This window comes from Lutra lutra, chromosome 12, assembly GCF_902655055.1.
Source record: "Lutra lutra chromosome 12, mLutLut1.2, whole genome shotgun sequence".
In the NCBI taxonomy this organism is placed as follows: domain Eukaryota; kingdom Metazoa; phylum Chordata; class Mammalia; order Carnivora; family Mustelidae; genus Lutra; species Lutra lutra.
The window spans coordinates 69,909,492-69,926,271 of NC_062289.1; the positions used below are offsets into that span (position 1 = coordinate 69,909,492).

At 45.1% G+C, this 16,780-nt stretch overlaps 1 gene segment (V, D, J or C); it reads right to left on the reverse strand.

Annotated features, from left to right (window-relative positions):
* Positions 1-2,914: 2,914 nt before the first annotated feature.
* On the reverse strand, positions 2,915-15,315 carry LOC125081794 (probable non-functional immunoglobulin lambda variable 11-55). The segment is given in 3 exon segments: positions 2,915-3,167; positions 14,814-15,152; positions 15,270-15,315. Coding segments are annotated over 3 exon segments (638 nt in total).
* Between the last annotated feature and the right edge of the window lie 1,465 nt (positions 15,316-16,780).

The following is a 16,780-nucleotide window of genomic DNA, read 5'->3' on the forward strand; positions in this document are numbered from 1 at the left end:
GTGCACAGGTCCTAGCCTTTGATGTTTGCATTTGGCACAAGAAGAAATGCTTTCAGTGAAATGTATTCACTGTTCATAAATCCCAAACTGGGTTTTCTCTATGCTTTATAGTTAGCCTTGGATTTATTATGTCCTGTGTCTCTCTAATGTACCTGTGATTCCTTTTCTTTTTCTTAGTCCAGATTTATTGTTATTCTCACCACAAGAATTCATATAAACCATTGTATGGGGCACCTGGGTGGCTCAGTGGGATAAAGCCTCTGACTTCAGCTCAGGTCATGATTCTGGGGTCCTGGGATCAAGCCCCACATCAGTCTCTCTGCTCCACAGGGAGCCTGCTCCCTCTCTCTCTCTCTTTCTCTCTCTGCCTGCCTCTCTGCCTACTTCTGATCTCTATTAAATAAATAAATAAAATCTTTAAAAATAAAAAAAAATAAACCATTGTACTGTACAAAGGACCTCTTTCTTTCAGAATTTATCTATTCCTAAACCAAGGGGCTACCACGAACTACTATCTCACCCATATTCAGGCTTATCATGTTTATTTTGTAAATTCCCCACAGATTGTTGGTAAAAAGATGACAGAACTTTTTAGAATATTTTTGTCATGTAATATCAGGATTCTCAATGAAAATAAATATTTGATTCCTAGGCTCTTTCTCTAAAACACTCAGATGACTCAGATTCATCTCAGCATAATTCCAAGCAAATAGAGGAAAACCAAAGTTGACAGGGAATATTGTACATATGATTAAGCCTTCCTGGACTCCCCTTATCTGTTTACATCTACAGGAACACAATTCCCAAATAACGTCACGTCCTGAAACATGGGCTCTGTTGGAACTCTGTCACATGAACGCTAGAGACACAGTTCAACCCATTAGCAATTAATGACCCCAGTTTATTGTAGATATTCTTAGCTTTACACTAGTGTTATTTTAAAAAACTTGTGATGTGCTGTAGGCTGATTAACTGTACCTAATAAAAAATAAATAAAGTGGATTTCTTATCAAGAAAAAAAGAAAAAAAAGAAAAACAAAGTAGTGCTATTTTTTCTGTTCTAAGATCCATTTGGGGTTCTTTGTTACATTTAGTCATGATGTCTCCATAAGGTTCTCTTACTCTGACCTTTTCTGAAACCAACGGTCTCTAGTGACTGTCTACACTTACTGAGTGGGGATTATGCCTGGAATCCTTCATGGTCAAAAGTTGTCACATGTTCCTGGAAGTATACTGCATGGTAATGCGTCTCTTCTTTCTCCATTTATTTATTTCCTCAACCAGTTAACAATATGAATCATGGACAGCTATTTAGATGCTGAGTTATAACCTATGTATTACATTTGTTCATTCCTCAAGTTCTTCCAGTTTTACCCAATTGGAGCATTTTTAAGGTGGCTCACGAGCTCCTCCACACACTCTTGTCATCGTTTATGTGCATGCACACATGCACGTGCAAATACATTCCTGTGTGTGCTGGGTGTGCACTGATATGCCTGTGATTGTTTTGAACAATTTTTAGTTTCTGACACTACAAGGCCTTCCATCCTCATCCTGCCTAGTTTCTGATCTGAGGATTAAACATCTTCCTGAAGAATATGGCATAATTTCCCAGGAAAACGGTATTAGAAAGAAATATCTGGGAAAATGCATCTCATAGCAGTCGGGCATCATTCCTTCCCCTTCTGTTCAGCAGACAAAGGACATATGAACTAACCCATAAATATGGCCATGTTGGTAACTGTTTGAACATGCAATTTTCTGTCTTCATCAGATCACACATGCTTCCAAACTGCCACCTCCAGCTCTAACACATGACCACACACTTCACTTAAGCTTCTTCCCTCGGGTATATCTGTGAATTTCCATTTCCAAAGTGAGAAATCTGGTTCTACCACCACCAATCCATTTACCTAATTGTTCAATTTCAGTAAACAGAGAAGTCCCATCAAAAAAATCCACCCGTTCCCCATGGGAAGCAACCTTATCTACTAGAGTAGAGAGGTCACGTGCAGTCTCCTATATCTTTACATTTACAGGTTCCACTCATTTTGTTTCAGTTTCTAACAATTTTAAAATTTAAATTCAATTAATTAACATATAATGTAGAATTGGTTTCAGATGTACAGGCCTGTGATTTATCAGTCTTATAGAATACCTAGTGCTCATTACATCACGTCCCCTCCTTCATGTGCATCACCCAATCACCCCATCCATTCACCCCCTCCCCTCCAACAACCCTCAGTTTGATTCCTATGATTTAGGGTCTCTTATGGTTTGTCTCCCTCTCAGGTTTCGTCTTGTTTTATTTTTTCTCTCTTTTCCTATGATCCTCTGTTTTGATTCTTAAATTCCAAATATCAGAGAGATCGTATGATAATGATTGACATATTTAACTGAACATAATATCCTCTAGTTCCATCCACAGCATTGCAAATGGCAAGATTTCAGTTTTTTGATGTCCTTGTAATATTCCATTCCATGTGTGTGTATGTGGAAAAATAGAATGTTTTTCTGGAGTGGAAAAATAGAATGTTTCATTCATTACTCTTAAAATCAGAAGGAAAAAAAAAGTGAAAAAGAACCAGTCTAGAAGTAAACTGTCCCTCATTGGTAAAGACAACAAATTTCTGTTTTCATGAAGAATCTTCTAAGAATTGGCTGCTTAGAATGACTTTGAGAATAGAAGGGGCAGAAGGAGCCTCACTCTCTGGTGCTGCCCCTTGGTGGACCTGGGATTAAAGCATCAGCAAATGAAAAAAAGAATCACAGGTGAGATTGTCAGGCAATTCCTGAGGTGTTCCCCTCTTTGCAAATGACTAAGTAGGTTTTTGTCTCACTTCCCCACAAGCCTGGAGCACTGTGAGCTCGGAGCCTGATGTCCCATGCTGAGCAGTAATACTCAGCCTCTTCCTCAGCCTAGAGCCCAGTGATGGTCAGGGTGCCTGAACTGACTGATCAGGAATGAGGAATCTATCAGGGACCCGTAAGAGTCATTTGTTATAATGATAGATGATGGTTTGGGGGGCTGTTCCTGGGAGCTGTTGGTGCCATTCACATAATTACTACTGAGGTTGAAGCTGCTTCCAGTGTAGGAGATGGTGACACTGTAGTCCCTGGCCCCAGACATGGGGGGTGGCTGAGTCAGCACAGACTGGGCTGAGGACCTGGCAAGGAGGAGAGACACAGAGAGGGTGATGGTGGAGTCTAGAGACAAAAGGAAACAGGACCCACATATCCTCCCAGGACCACTTCTCTTGTCTCCACATCCATCGCCTGTGCAATGAGTAAGGAGTAAGAAGATGAGAATGGACACCACCATGGTAGATAAAGTCACCAATCTTGCCTTCTGTGCCCCACAGCTGGGCAGACTTCCCCTAATCCCTCTATCTCCATCTTCTGTCAGAAGGAGGAACTGTCCATGCAAATGAGACCCCCCCCCTTTCTGACCCCTCATTGGTCGTGAGTCAGATTTCATTGACTGAAGATGTCAGGGTGGCTGGGAAGTGGGTGTTGTTGTGTGTAACTATTGGGTTGAGAGTTCCCAACTGTGAGCCCAGAGCAGAGGGCACAGTCAGGGTCAGGTGACAGGCCCATCTCTGATCACTTCTGATCCCTCAGAAATGGGACCTGAGGACACCCTTGTGTCCAGGCCCAGAAACACCCCTGGGTGACATGGTGACCAATGCTCATCAGAAAGCTCTGGCCTTCCCACGGCACTGACCACTGTCTGCTGCATTAGAGCCAGGCCAGGGCTCCCCTTATGATTCCTTTCCACATTGCAGACATTATTCTCTAGTTAGACTCGGAGTGAGTCTGTCCATGGCTCTCATGGGTCAGGACTCAAAAGTGTCTCTGCACAATCTCCCCTTAGATCAGGATGAAGTTCAGAGCAGTGATGGGACCCAGAGGACACATGGACCATTCTGTGGTGGATGCTGGACCTTTTCTTTTATGGGACTCCTCTGTGATTTCCAGGGCAAGCACTCAGAAGATGGGAGCTCTTCTCTACAAGTTTTAGTATAATTCTAGAGGGGTTATTCCAATTCCTAGAGGGTTGTATTCCTAGAGGGTTTACTCACTGAACATCTTTGTCATCTTTCACCACTTGTACCTACTTGAAACCACACTCTTTCACACACTGTGGACAGTAATTCCCTTCTAGGAACTGTCCTCCCAGCACAGACACAAGTCCACAGAAGCCCTGCAACATGAGACTCTGTGACACTGACCTCAAAGTACAAGGGACAAACCTGCAGGAGGTCCTATAAAGGAAGGAGTGACACTGCAGACGTGACAGGGATGCAGTGACACATTTTATTTATTAGTAACTACTTTGCCAGCTCTGCACTTGAAATGGATCCAGGCGAGTTTATCCAAATTTAACTCAGTCAGATTGATATAAAGTCAGGGATAATGACAAGGAGAAGATGCAAGTAAAATCACTAGCGTACTTTTGTCACACCTGTTTGTTGCAGAGAGAAAATGGATGGAATTTATGGTTAAGGGCATGAATGCAAAAACAATGGAAAACAAATGTCTTCCATTTTCAGCTAATTTTGAGTCTATAAATTTGTTTCTAAAATCACTTGATTTGTTTCTATTATTGCAGTCATGAGATGTGTATCATGGGTCTGGTCTGGCAGGTAAAAAGCTGACGTGGTGCCCAGTGAAACCCAAGAAGAAGCTGTTTCTGTGAACTTCAGAGCCATCTCAGAGACGGAATTACCAAACACAGACAGACCCTCCAGGAAGGAAAGATTTGGAATCAGACTGGACTCAGGGGTGTGCATAACTCTACTCCCTGTGCCTTGTGTTCAGCACATTCAGGTCAGAACAATTGCTCACTCAGCTACCAATGACTAGACGAAGGAAGTTCTCTTACCCAAGACCAACTAGATGGGAAGTTTCTGTCCATGTTCCATATCTGAGTGGAGGAGAGTTGGAGATAAAAGGGACAGAGTCCCCAGTGTCACAGCCCTGTGGCACTGTGTTAGGACAGAGGAATCTCAACAGATCTCCAGCCTCTTTCAAGGTGTCAGGGAGATGACTAAGGGAGTAACAGCCAAATGCTGAGACCACAGGACATTGTGTCTTCTGTCCCACATGGGCCTAGAGCTCCTTGGGAACAGCACTGAGGCTGGGGTCCCAGGATCAATGTACTGGTCAACCTCAGGCACTGACTGGAGCCCAGAGATGGCCAAGGGTTGAGTTGCCCATGGGGACAGAGACTTGTCCTGGGAACTCTTAGTATCAGCTCATCACAGAAGAGCAGGTGGTCAGGGCACATCCTCGTTGCCCTAGTGACAGGACCCCAGCCATACTTAATGTCACTGGTGTTTACTACTTGTGGAGATTATGCTTCTTGGAGATTGTGGCACTGAGAACAGCTAGGTGTGCACAAGTTGACCTGATTTCTAAAGGGAAAAGAAGCCCCAGAAATTGCAGAGTTCAGGAAAATATACAACCAGAGGGAAGACAGCTGTGTTTGTGTATGTGTGTGTGTGTGCGTGCATGCGCATGTCTGTGTCTGGTGTGTGTGTGACCACAAATGAGGCCAAGTGACCTTCAGCCCTTTTTAACGCTTCTCTGCACACTGCACACTGTATTCTTTTTTTTAAAGATTTTATTCATTTATTTGACATTCAGAGATCACCAGTAGGCAGCGAGGCAGGCAGAGAGAAAGGGGAGGAAGCAGGCTCCCTGCTGAGCAGAGAGCCTGATGTGGGGCTAGATTGCAGGACCCTGGGATCATGACCTGAGCCAAAGACAGAGGTTTTAACCCACTGAGCCAGCCAGGTGCCCCTTGAGGGATTATTCTTTATCTTCAGGGTCCTGTATACCTGATTTAAAGACCAGTAACTCAAACACCTTCTCCACGGGGGAGGATTTACTTTGACAGCGAGGAGTCAATGAGAGCAAACCTTTTTACAATTTCCTAAATCAGATGTCCTGGTCTTGATAAATGACAAAAACAAAAAGGAGAATGTGAGGGGTTTTATGCAGCTCTCTTTTCTGGTCATTCTCCTCCCTAGAGATGGACCCTGGAGACTGGAAACTACAGCACAATCAGTCCCAGTTTTCTCTGAAATCCTGATGTGGAGACAGAGTTCAGCCTGAAGACCCAGAGGGAGAGACTAAAGCTCATAGGACATGGGAGCAGACAGAGGGGTGGGGTATGCTGTCAGGGAGAGTCTGTAGGATCTGGTCCAAGTTCATATGTAACTGGTTCAGAGGAAGGAGAGTGTGTCTTTGGCCAAGGTTGTCATCAGGGTATCAGCTGTGGATACATCAGTAGTGACACAAGGTCACACTTTATGGAGTAAGATGGTGAAACTGAATGTGTTTGAATGTTCACTGGGTCACATGTTCAGTTGTAAACACAGTATTTATTCCTCTTCAACTTCTCAGTGTTGAGTGGTGATGGTAGTTGAGCTCTGATACCTCATCTGTCCCTGTCTTCCAGGAATGCCATGTGATGTGTCACCTTGCAGGCATAACCTGGGTATTTCTTTTCTGTTCAAGAACAGATCTTCCAACAGATATGTACCCCCTGTGTGTCTCCAGGATAAGTTTCTCAATGAAAATAGTCTGAAGCCAAGGTCCGTGGGCCCAAGGGTCTTTGTCTTGCTTCCTCTTTATCTGAGACACTGTGAGTAATGAAAGCTGCTCTCACCGCCGTGATCTGTATCCCAGTGAGAGTCAACCTTGTCCTCAGGCTGCAGAAGATGAGCAGAAGTCCTGCATGGGCTGAGGCATCCTTGGACACAGAGAAGAAGCTGGGGTCTCAGAGACCTGTTGAGTCAGAGTAGCACCTCAGCAGATGCTAGGGAGGGCTTCCTGGCTGCTGCTAGAACCAGGATAAGGCAGAATTTGACACACTGAAGCCACTGCTCATGGTGCAGGTGTGTCTGGCTGATGATCCCAGAGATGCTGAGAGAGAGGGGGTGGCCAAGTCAGCACAGGGTGGGACACAGAACCTGCAAACCCACTTACGGCTGATTCATCAGGGGCCAGAGTATATTCCTCAAACCTCTAAGTCAGAGTGGCTGACATAGATGGACAGTTTGTTCTGTGTCCTTGAGGCCAGTCCTTCCTTGTGCAGTGAGAGAGTAGGACCAAGAGATAAAAATCCAGGCCATTGTGATACAGACTCAAGTCCCCACAGTGGCCTGGGCTGCTCCAGGCCTCCTTTTCCCCTCAAGCCTCTGTCACAGAAGGGGCTGTCCACGCAAATTATGGGCATTCAGTGACTGTCCAGCCCCTCCTTGAGTCCTGGAGATGAAGCACAACTCACACATACACTGAAGACAATAGCAGTTGGCCTCACCCCTGGTGAGAGCCCTGGGAGGTAGCACCTGCTGAAACCACATACAGGTCCCCACTCATGGGAGTCTGACAGGCTTGAGAGGACACAAATTCTGAGTCCCCATCAGGGAGCACAGGACCCAGCCACCAAGTCCAGTCTACTTTGCTAGAATGGTCCTCACTAAGCAACTGTGTAAGGACCACAGAACACGTCCACAGTGTTTCCTCTGATCACAGGGCAAACACCTGTTCATGGCCTAAAGCTCTGAGAGCCCAGCTGGATCTGTCTGCTCGGTGTGGAGGCAGCCTTGATCCCCAAGTTCTTAATACTTCCTAAATCAAATCTCCACTACCTCAGACCCCTCCTCTGAAAACTCTGGGCTCAGTTCATGGACCTCGGGGAGTCCCAGTGATTTCCCAGAGTTGTGCAGTCCTTTGTCTGGTCTTCTTCTTCACAAAAAGGGGAGTGTTTTCACCTGTGCCCCATTGATCAGAAACTGAAGGGTGGCAACATCCCCACCTCTTATAGCTACTCTCCCTCCATGAGCCTCTATGTGCTCAGATGCCTCCCATGCTGACATGGATGAGAAGCCATCCTTGGAATAATGCTGGTCAGCGAAGCAGAAAGGGAGACTAACGGGCGGGGTGAGTATGGTCTTTGACCCCCTACCAACAAGTAGCACATACTTCCTCTGAGTAGATTTTGGGACAAGAGCAAGACAATGGGTGATGGACAAGACTTTGTAATCTGTTAAAGAAAGCAAGGCCATCCTGAGAAACAGCAATACAGTCCACATGCACTGCTGGCACAGAGGAGACTGTCCACACCCACATAGGACGAGCTTTGTCAGCACAGCGATGGGTGTAACAATAACTCGACCAACAACAGCCCAGTGATTGATAACAAGCCAAATTTTTAGAGTCAGATTTATGGGTAAATTCAGGACATCTCTACAAACCAAACTGCCTATTGAGGTCAGTATTCTATACCTTGGAAACTCTCTGGGACAGGATTTAAAGCATCTCCAGAGGGTTTTCCTCCTCCCACTCTGGCCCTCAAGGCCCAGATCTAACATCAAGGTTTCCCCACATTTGATGGGCAAGGAGTGTGTTCTTTCAATGTAACCAGTTCCCTACTTCTGATGACCAGATGATGACCATCTGCCTTCTGGTTTCCTAGGTTTCTAACCATTGTGCGCCTGACATGCTCAACTTCTACAGGTGTCCCTGGAGCTCGCTGGGTGGCATTCAGAGTTAGAGGTGCCAACCCCATAGGGAATGGGGGATATTCAGAGCAACTGGAAAGTGTCTTAAAAGGTATTTTATCTCTTTGCCACTCCATCCTTGATCTGTTGTCCCTGAGTGAAGTCCTGGTTATGTCCCATTGTTGTTCTGCTAAGGAGGCCTTGGTTTCTCCCAGGGAGAGAGAAGATTTGCCACATGTGCCCATAACTCTGCTCTGGACTCAGCTGACAGGAGACTGAGAAGAGCTGTGTCATGACAAGAACTGGCTAAGCCATGGAGATGCTACCACCACTGTCCCTAGCATGGTTCTTGGATTCAGGATCTTCACTTTCATATCGGGTATAGAAGGAGGTATGACTAGAAGCCCAGAGAGGCTGAGTGCTGGTGGATCAGGGGCATGATATGTGTGTGTTTGTGTCTGCTTCAGATCTATCCCATGAGAGATACCTTAGCATATGAGGAGAGAGAAGGTGAGTCTCCTGCTGCACCTTGCCTGTCACCTGTGCAGAACCTGGGAAGCATGTGGAGGGGACAGTTCTGGGCCAAGGTGCAGTCAAGTCAGCTCTTCAACCTGAGATCTACAGATCTGCTGGGACCCCCCCCCTCAGTCTCTCACTGAGATACATGTCCCTGAGGAGGGGCTCCTCATGCACATGCACACCCACCCCCAGTAGAAGCCCAGCAGCTCCAAGGCCATCACGGGGGTTCACAGGTATGCCTGTCTGAGGGTCTCTCTCCTTCTATCCCCCAATGTATGGGGGATGGCTAGGGAGGAGGATGCAGGGGAGGAAGCACATGGACATCATGACATAGAATCAAATCTGAATCCAGCTCTGAGTCTCTAGAGGCCCTTGGTTGTCCCTGAAGAAGGGCTCAATTCCAGGAAGATTCAGCTGCTGAGTCCTCCTGTCAGGGAGGCCAGGAAGGGGGTGGTCACAGTTGAAGACAGGCAGCCCTGGGCTCCCTGTCCCTCCACCGCTGGACTCAGATATCCTGTCTGACTTCCCAGCACAAACTAAAGACATGCATCCAGTTCTGACTCTCTAGTAAGACATGCTGAGATGTATGTCACATGCACAAAAGTGAACATTGTGTGCTTCCTACTTATGACCACAAGTACTGTCTGTACCAAATCAATCCATTAATTGTACTAGAATTTAAACCTTTTATGTAAAGGCATTAGAAATTGTAAGAAGTGTGAATTATTTTTAAATGGATTAATACATGGAAACCATTAATTATTATCATTTCTACAATAAACCCAGGTGTCTTCCAACCATGACACACACTACGTGGAGTAACTCACTGAAGAGAAGCTCACTTGAAAACTAATGTTGGACCTGCTGTCTGCTCAATGGAAGAGATGATGCATGAGTGTGAGCTTTAAAACCCTTCACATGCACAGACTTAAGTCTCCTATAAGACAAGAGCCAGGGCTGCAGCCACAGGTCAGTCTCAGGCCTCCATTGTCTGTGTGAGGTGGCAGCTGGTCTGGAGCCCCGGAACCAGCCCCCAGTGCACAGCATCAGCAAGTGTCCTCAGACATATGCAAACATACACTTACAGATCCCATGGCAGACAGATGGGGTGACTGGACAGCACAGCCACCTCTTGTTATGTGTGAAACACACATAGCAGTGCCTTTCACAATGGGCTCAGGGCATGAAGCAGGAAGGAAAAAAAATTATCCTGGAACCTGACAGCTGCAGGTCCCAGGCAAGAGCTGTCAGTGTCATACCTGGTTCCCTCTGCTGACCTCCTCCATGGTAGGAGCCTTCTGGTCAACCCCAGGACAATTTGAAATGCATAATAGACAGATGGAGAAAAATAAAATATTTGCATTACTCTTTCTGTAATTAAAAGAACTGTGTGCATTTAAGTAACTTCTGAAATATTTGTTATAATATGGTATAGAGATATGTTAGAAAATTCAATTTTAAGTTGCATAATGGGCTATTTTAGATATGTTTTTAATTAAAATCTTACTTTGTTGATGTCCATCATTTGGTTCCACACATATAGTTCAATGTATGTCATATAAATCACTATTTCAGGAATGAGAATGATTAATTTTGTAAAATAATTTACTTATTAATTAAAATCAATATGTGAAAATAATATATGGTATTTAAATTTCAAAGGAATTGAATTAGCTGAGTACACAATTGGACCAATGACATGAAAGCCCCCTAAAGTCATTGTTCAATTGTGTGTGCTTGTAGATGTAACAAAATAACTAAAAGTAGAACTTGAAAAATACAAAAAGAATGTGTTGTTTCTATAAAGGCCTTCTGTTCCTATGAGGACCTCCCTTGTGAGCACAACCACCACCATCAAATATAAAAATAAAATACATCTACAAAGGCACAGAACATTGTCTTTCCACAGTTTGGTTTTATTCTAAAATTCAGCTATTTGGTGGAGTCTTGCAATGTCATTTTTAATCCTCCCCCTCTTTTGTTAATGACACAGGCCAAGTGGGGCAGCAGACACACAGACCCTTAGATGAGCACAGAGAGATGTGACAGTGGTCTCAGGGGTAGGCAGGGTGCAGAGGGTTTGGGCAGACCCCTGAGCAAATCATTGTCCTGGGCAGCAGAGACCTGGCAGTGGAGATGTGACACGCACTAGACTGCATGTATGACCAGACATCTTATGGCTACATTAGAATCACATCAGACAAGAGGAGCATGTGTGGGTTTGAGGAAACTTTGGCAGAAAAAAATGGAAAAATAGGAAAAAACATGTCAGACATCTTGAGGATGTGCTCCTATAGGAGCCATGTCCTCCTGTATCTGTGAAGGAAAGGACAAAAGGAATAACCCAGGAGTCTCATCTCTCAGGTTTGGAGACTGTGAAGAAGAGAGCTCGCCTGAGTGAAGATGGGGCAATAGAGCCAGAAGGGTGATAATTAGTGAAATGTGTGTGGAGGACATTGGGCAGGTGCCATCATGGTGGTGAATCCCTGTGGTCATAGCAGGCAGTCTAGCTCCTCTCAGGCAGGAAGGCTGCCATGAAGACTCATCACCTGCAGGGTCAACAGGAGGGATTACCTTGCACCCAGAAAAATCTCAGGAGAGCCTGGTGTGTGCCTGAGAGCCCTGTGAGTGGATCCTGTGGAGAAAGAGAGGGAGACAAGGAGAGTTATCCCAGGGCACTCTGGGACCCATGCAGAGAAGCATTCTTTTAAGAAATATGGATTCCTTCATTCTTCCCAGCCCTGTTAATCCAGGAGCTCTAACCCAAACCCCTCAGGTCCTGACCTCCCCTTCCTCTGCCCAGGCCTGGAGGCCTGTTAGTATCAGTCAAGGCCAACCCAGGAATCCTGGGGCACAGAATCATGGACTGCATGGTGGTCTTTGGAAAGGAGAACATAGAGTCACTGGAGAGTGAGCTCTAGGTCAGGAATGTGACCTCAAGGAATAGGATTTGGAAGGATAGATGGGATTGTGTGAGTCATTGAGTAAGGAACACCTCCTTCTTCCCTCCCTTTTTCCCTTCCTCCCTCCATTCCTTCCTTACCCCCTTCCTTCCATCCATCCACCTATCCATCCATCCATCCATCCATCCATCCATCCATCCATCTTTCCTTCTGTGAGAACTGAGCAATGCATATCCTCTTGTGTATTACTTTATTTTTATCGAGAATTTCATTCTCCACTTCCTGAATAGCTCTCTGAGCCTTAATGTATGGTAGTTTCCCAATGATTCTTTCTTGCCTTAAATCCAAGCTTAAATTTCCCTTCGATTAAAAATCAGCACAACAAGGGTGCCATTGCACTAACTTGCAGTTTGGCAACTTCTGTTCTTTTCTCTCACATGACTGTGAACAAATGGACTAGCAGATAGAAGGACTGTTTCTGTCACTTACTCTTTTTTTTCATTTAATCTTAAGATGTGCACACAGAAAATATAAAGAACTCTAAAAATTCAACAGTAAGTACATAGACAGTCTACTTATCTTTTTTAAAACCAAGCAACACCCACCAAAGAAGACACACTGGTTGCGAATAGTTGTGTGAAAAGATTTTACAGTAGGGAATGAAACATTCCTACATGTTATTAGAATGGAAACAAAAAAAATGGCCAAAAATATAAAGGCTGCCTGTTAATATCCCATGACGATATAGACGAAAGCATAAATGCAGAATCCATTTGTTCCCTCGCGACCCATGAAGACATGAACTGTTTTAAACAAAATAGGAACTAAATGTTGAAATAATAAAGATTAACTTGGTACACAGAGAAAGATAATGCCTTTTCGACAATCGGGTAAATCTGAGTTGTGGATCATCACATTGTGACTTCCCTGCATGGGTTGTTAACAGAGGCACATTTAAATGAGATTTTTGGCAACTACTGCAAATACATCCCCCTTAATTAACCATGGTGGCAGCTTCAAGCATTACCAAACTGAACTGAGAACTTTCAATGGGAGGCCAATCTCCCAGACGTATTTGAATTTGTCACTAAATTACAATGAAACATTTCTCTTTCTCACAGTAAAGGCTCTGCTTTATTTTAACTTAAAATTAAGAAACTTGGGGCGCCTGGGTGGCTCAGTGGGTTAAAGCCACTGCCTTTGGCTCGGGTCATGATCTCAGGGTCCTTGGATCAAGCCCCTCATCAGGCTTTCTGCTCAGCAGGGAGCCTGTTTCCCTCTCTCTCTGCCTACATCTCTGCCTACTCGTGATCTCTGTCTGTCAAATAAATAAATAAAATCTTTAAAAAAATTAAAAAATAATAATAATAAAATAAAATTAAGAGCCTGGGGCGCCTGAATGGCTCAGTCATTGGGTATCAGCCTTTGGTTCTAGTCATGGTCCCAGGGTCCTAGGCTCAAGCCCCTCACTGGGCTCCCTGCTATTCGGAAGCCTGCTACTCCCTTTCCCACTTCCCCTGCTTTTGTTCCCTGTCTCACTCTCTATCTCTCTCAAATTAAATAAATGAATAAATAAATACATAAAATCTTATAATTTCATAAAATATAAAATTATAAACCAAAGAAATAAAATCTTTAAAATTAATTAATTAATTAATTTAATTAAGAGCCTGCTTTAAGACCTCCTGGAAGGCAAGAAACTTAATTTGTGATGCAAAGTGGGGCAAAGCAATATATATAAATATATAAAAATTATATATATATATTTGAATATATAATTTTATATATTTATATATTTTATCATATATATAATTTGATTATATAATTTTATATATTTATATATAAATTTAATAATATTTATATTTATGTGTTTATATATAAATTATGTATTTATATTTGTATGTGTGTATGTGCTGTCCATCAGTGAGGCCCTGAGAATTCTGTGGCTCCAGGAATGGTGTGTTTGACTCTAAAATGAAAGGGGAAAAAACAACCACAAAACAACCAACCATATAGAGTGTGAGTGACCTTGAGCTGAGCTGCCAGGGATTTTTACATATTTGACCCAGAGACTTCATTTCAGGTTAATAGCGGCACATTAAGACAGTACAGGTTCTGGACTCCAGGCTCACTGCCAGTTCCCAGCGGCAAACAAACAGCTTTTTGGCGAAATCTCTGTTAAGGACGGGAGGCTCCTCAGAATATTCATCTACTAAATTAGTTTTCTCATTTGGAGGCAAAAAGCAGGACCTGGTGGCTGCAATGAGCCGCAGGTGACTCTCTGTCCTGAAATGTGCACCTAGACGTGTGCCTGGTTGGCACAGTCCCTGGGGCATGAGACACTAGATCTCATGGCTGCATGTTTGAGCCCAAGCTGGGTTTAGAGAGTACCTAAAATAAAATCTTAAAAGAAAATATACGTATGTGTGTAATGATTCCTAAAACATAGTATGATGTTGTGTGGTGCTTCTGGGTGAATGTCATCTTCTGTTCTACATGTGTAACAAGACGAAATGTATTAGTGATGCTAATATTTATTAGTGTTAATATACATTTTGTCTAATATTTGAGACTCTCTATGGGTTAGTTCCATGTGTAAGGAAAGGACAGAGTTCCAGCAGGGCCCCATTTCATGCCCAAATTGCTGGGGAATATGTTCTACTGCTGTCACCAGTGAAGGAATTAACCACCTCAATATATGTGTCACCACATGGAACCAGGACTTTGTCACAGTCTCTCATCTGTGTCTGTCACCATGCATTGCACCATGGCATACATCTGATAGGAAGCCCCACAAATGTTTCTCAATACAAAAGGCTCAAAGACAAGGTCTGAGTGTCCAGAGGTTTTTGTCTCACTTCTTCATTGTCTGACACACTGTGGGTAATGAAAACTGCTCCCACTGGTGTAACCTACACTGCAGTAATAGTCAGCCTCGTTCTCAGGCTGCAGGTCAGAGATGAGCAAACTTGCCATATCAGTGGTGGCATCTTTGGAACCAGAGACACGACTGGGGACCCCAGGTCCCAGCTTCTTGTCTGGATCTGTGTAGTAGTACAGGAAAAAATGGGGAGGACTTCCAGGCTTTTCTGGTACCAGTACATGTTTTTATTACCAACACTGATGTCCCTGCTCAGGGTGCAGGTGAGTCTGGCTGTTGTTCCCGGAGATGTAGAGAGGGAGGGCGTCTGGGTCAGCACAGGCTGGGACAGGGAACCTGCAAGCACAGACATCAGAATGAAGAGAAGTGTTAGGGTGCATGTGGTTGAGGAGCTGGGCCAGAGGGATCTATTAGGTTGGGGTGCCACCCTCTTGCCCTGGGGCCTGTCCCTACCTGTGCAGTGACAGAAGAGCACAAGGAGAACAGAGCTCCAGGCCATGATGACACAGCCTCTTCTTAGCTCACAGAGCTGAGATTGGCTGCCCTGTTTTGTCTTATCCCCTGTCCAAAAGGAGGGCCTGCTCATGCAAATGAGACCTACCCCTGTTTCTCCCTCCTGTGCATTTCCAGTTCTATGGGCCTTTGATAGGGAGAATTCCTGATGTACTAGATTTCCCCTGGTGGGCCTGGAGGAAGCAGCTTCTGGGACCTAACAGGCCCTGGTCCGAGGACTTATCCAGACTCAAGGAGACTACACCAGCCTGTCCCCACTAAAAACTAGAGATCCAGCCTTCAGGTCTCCTGTCAGTGGAAGACTGCCCTGCTGCGAGAAGCTCTCCTGCAGAAACCCTCAGACAGTCACACAGCGCCCCTTGTTGGTCTCTGGGAGAATCTCTTCTTCATTCCCATAGATGACCACCCTCTCCTTCACCTGCTTCTGTGAAACCTGTGTTCCCACCATGTGACATTGACCCTCCAAGGAAGGACAAATGTCCTGGTGCGCTGTCCGTGATCAAGCTTCGTCCATGAACTGGAGTCTAGCAGGAGGTATAAGTGCAGTCCTGACCCAGGAAAGCCTGTGAATCTCTGTGGAGCTGAGGACAAGACACAGGGATCAGAGAGAAGAAGGAATCTGTCCCCACAGGAGGGTTCAGAGGAGGTGGCCTGGATCTGGGTGCTGAGTGTAAACAAGAGCTTGCAGAGAGGACACAAATCTTCACAGAGGAGGACACCCAGTGTGAGAATGTTGAGCCCTTCCCGAGCAACACTGACAGGACACACAGGGGCTGTGGGGACAGAGCAGGGCCTGGGTATCCAGCAGGAACAATGGAGGGACCATTCTCTGACCTCCCCTCCATTTGCTGTGAGACCAGAAGCTGGGCTTCTAGTCAGTGCTGGTCATTAGGGATTTAGCTCTGTAGGAAGTTCTAGGACAGAACCTGGGACATGGAAGGGAACACCAGGAAGGTGGGTGGAAGAAGCAGACAGCAGAGGAAAAAGGGAAGGGAGAAATGTCGCATGTCTCCAGGTGTGACACAGGGAGTTAACCATATGGACCCTGGGCTGTGAGAGAAGGAGAGATGATCCAGAGTGTCAGGGTGATGGAGGGTGATTCCCATCTTGATGGGGATGCCCAGACTGACACAGGTGAGGTGAGGTAAGAGAGCAGTTGGGGCCTGCTGATAGTGTGTTGTCCCTCTGTCATATAGCGACCATGGTGTGACTGTGGAGAGGTGTGGAAACACCTCCTTTCCCCCCTAACCAGCACCCCAATGCCCTGGATAGCACAGTCTGACAGGGCCCTTGAAGGAAAGCTGGAGGCTATAAGGTGACAGACAGAATGAGGCTTTGTTTGGAAGCAAAGTAGGGCAAATGCTTCTCCCACCCCAGAATATTTTTCTCTTCAGGCCTAAAGGGGACTCCTTGTCTATGAGGGAGGAGGTGATAGAAGAAACAGGGCAGGA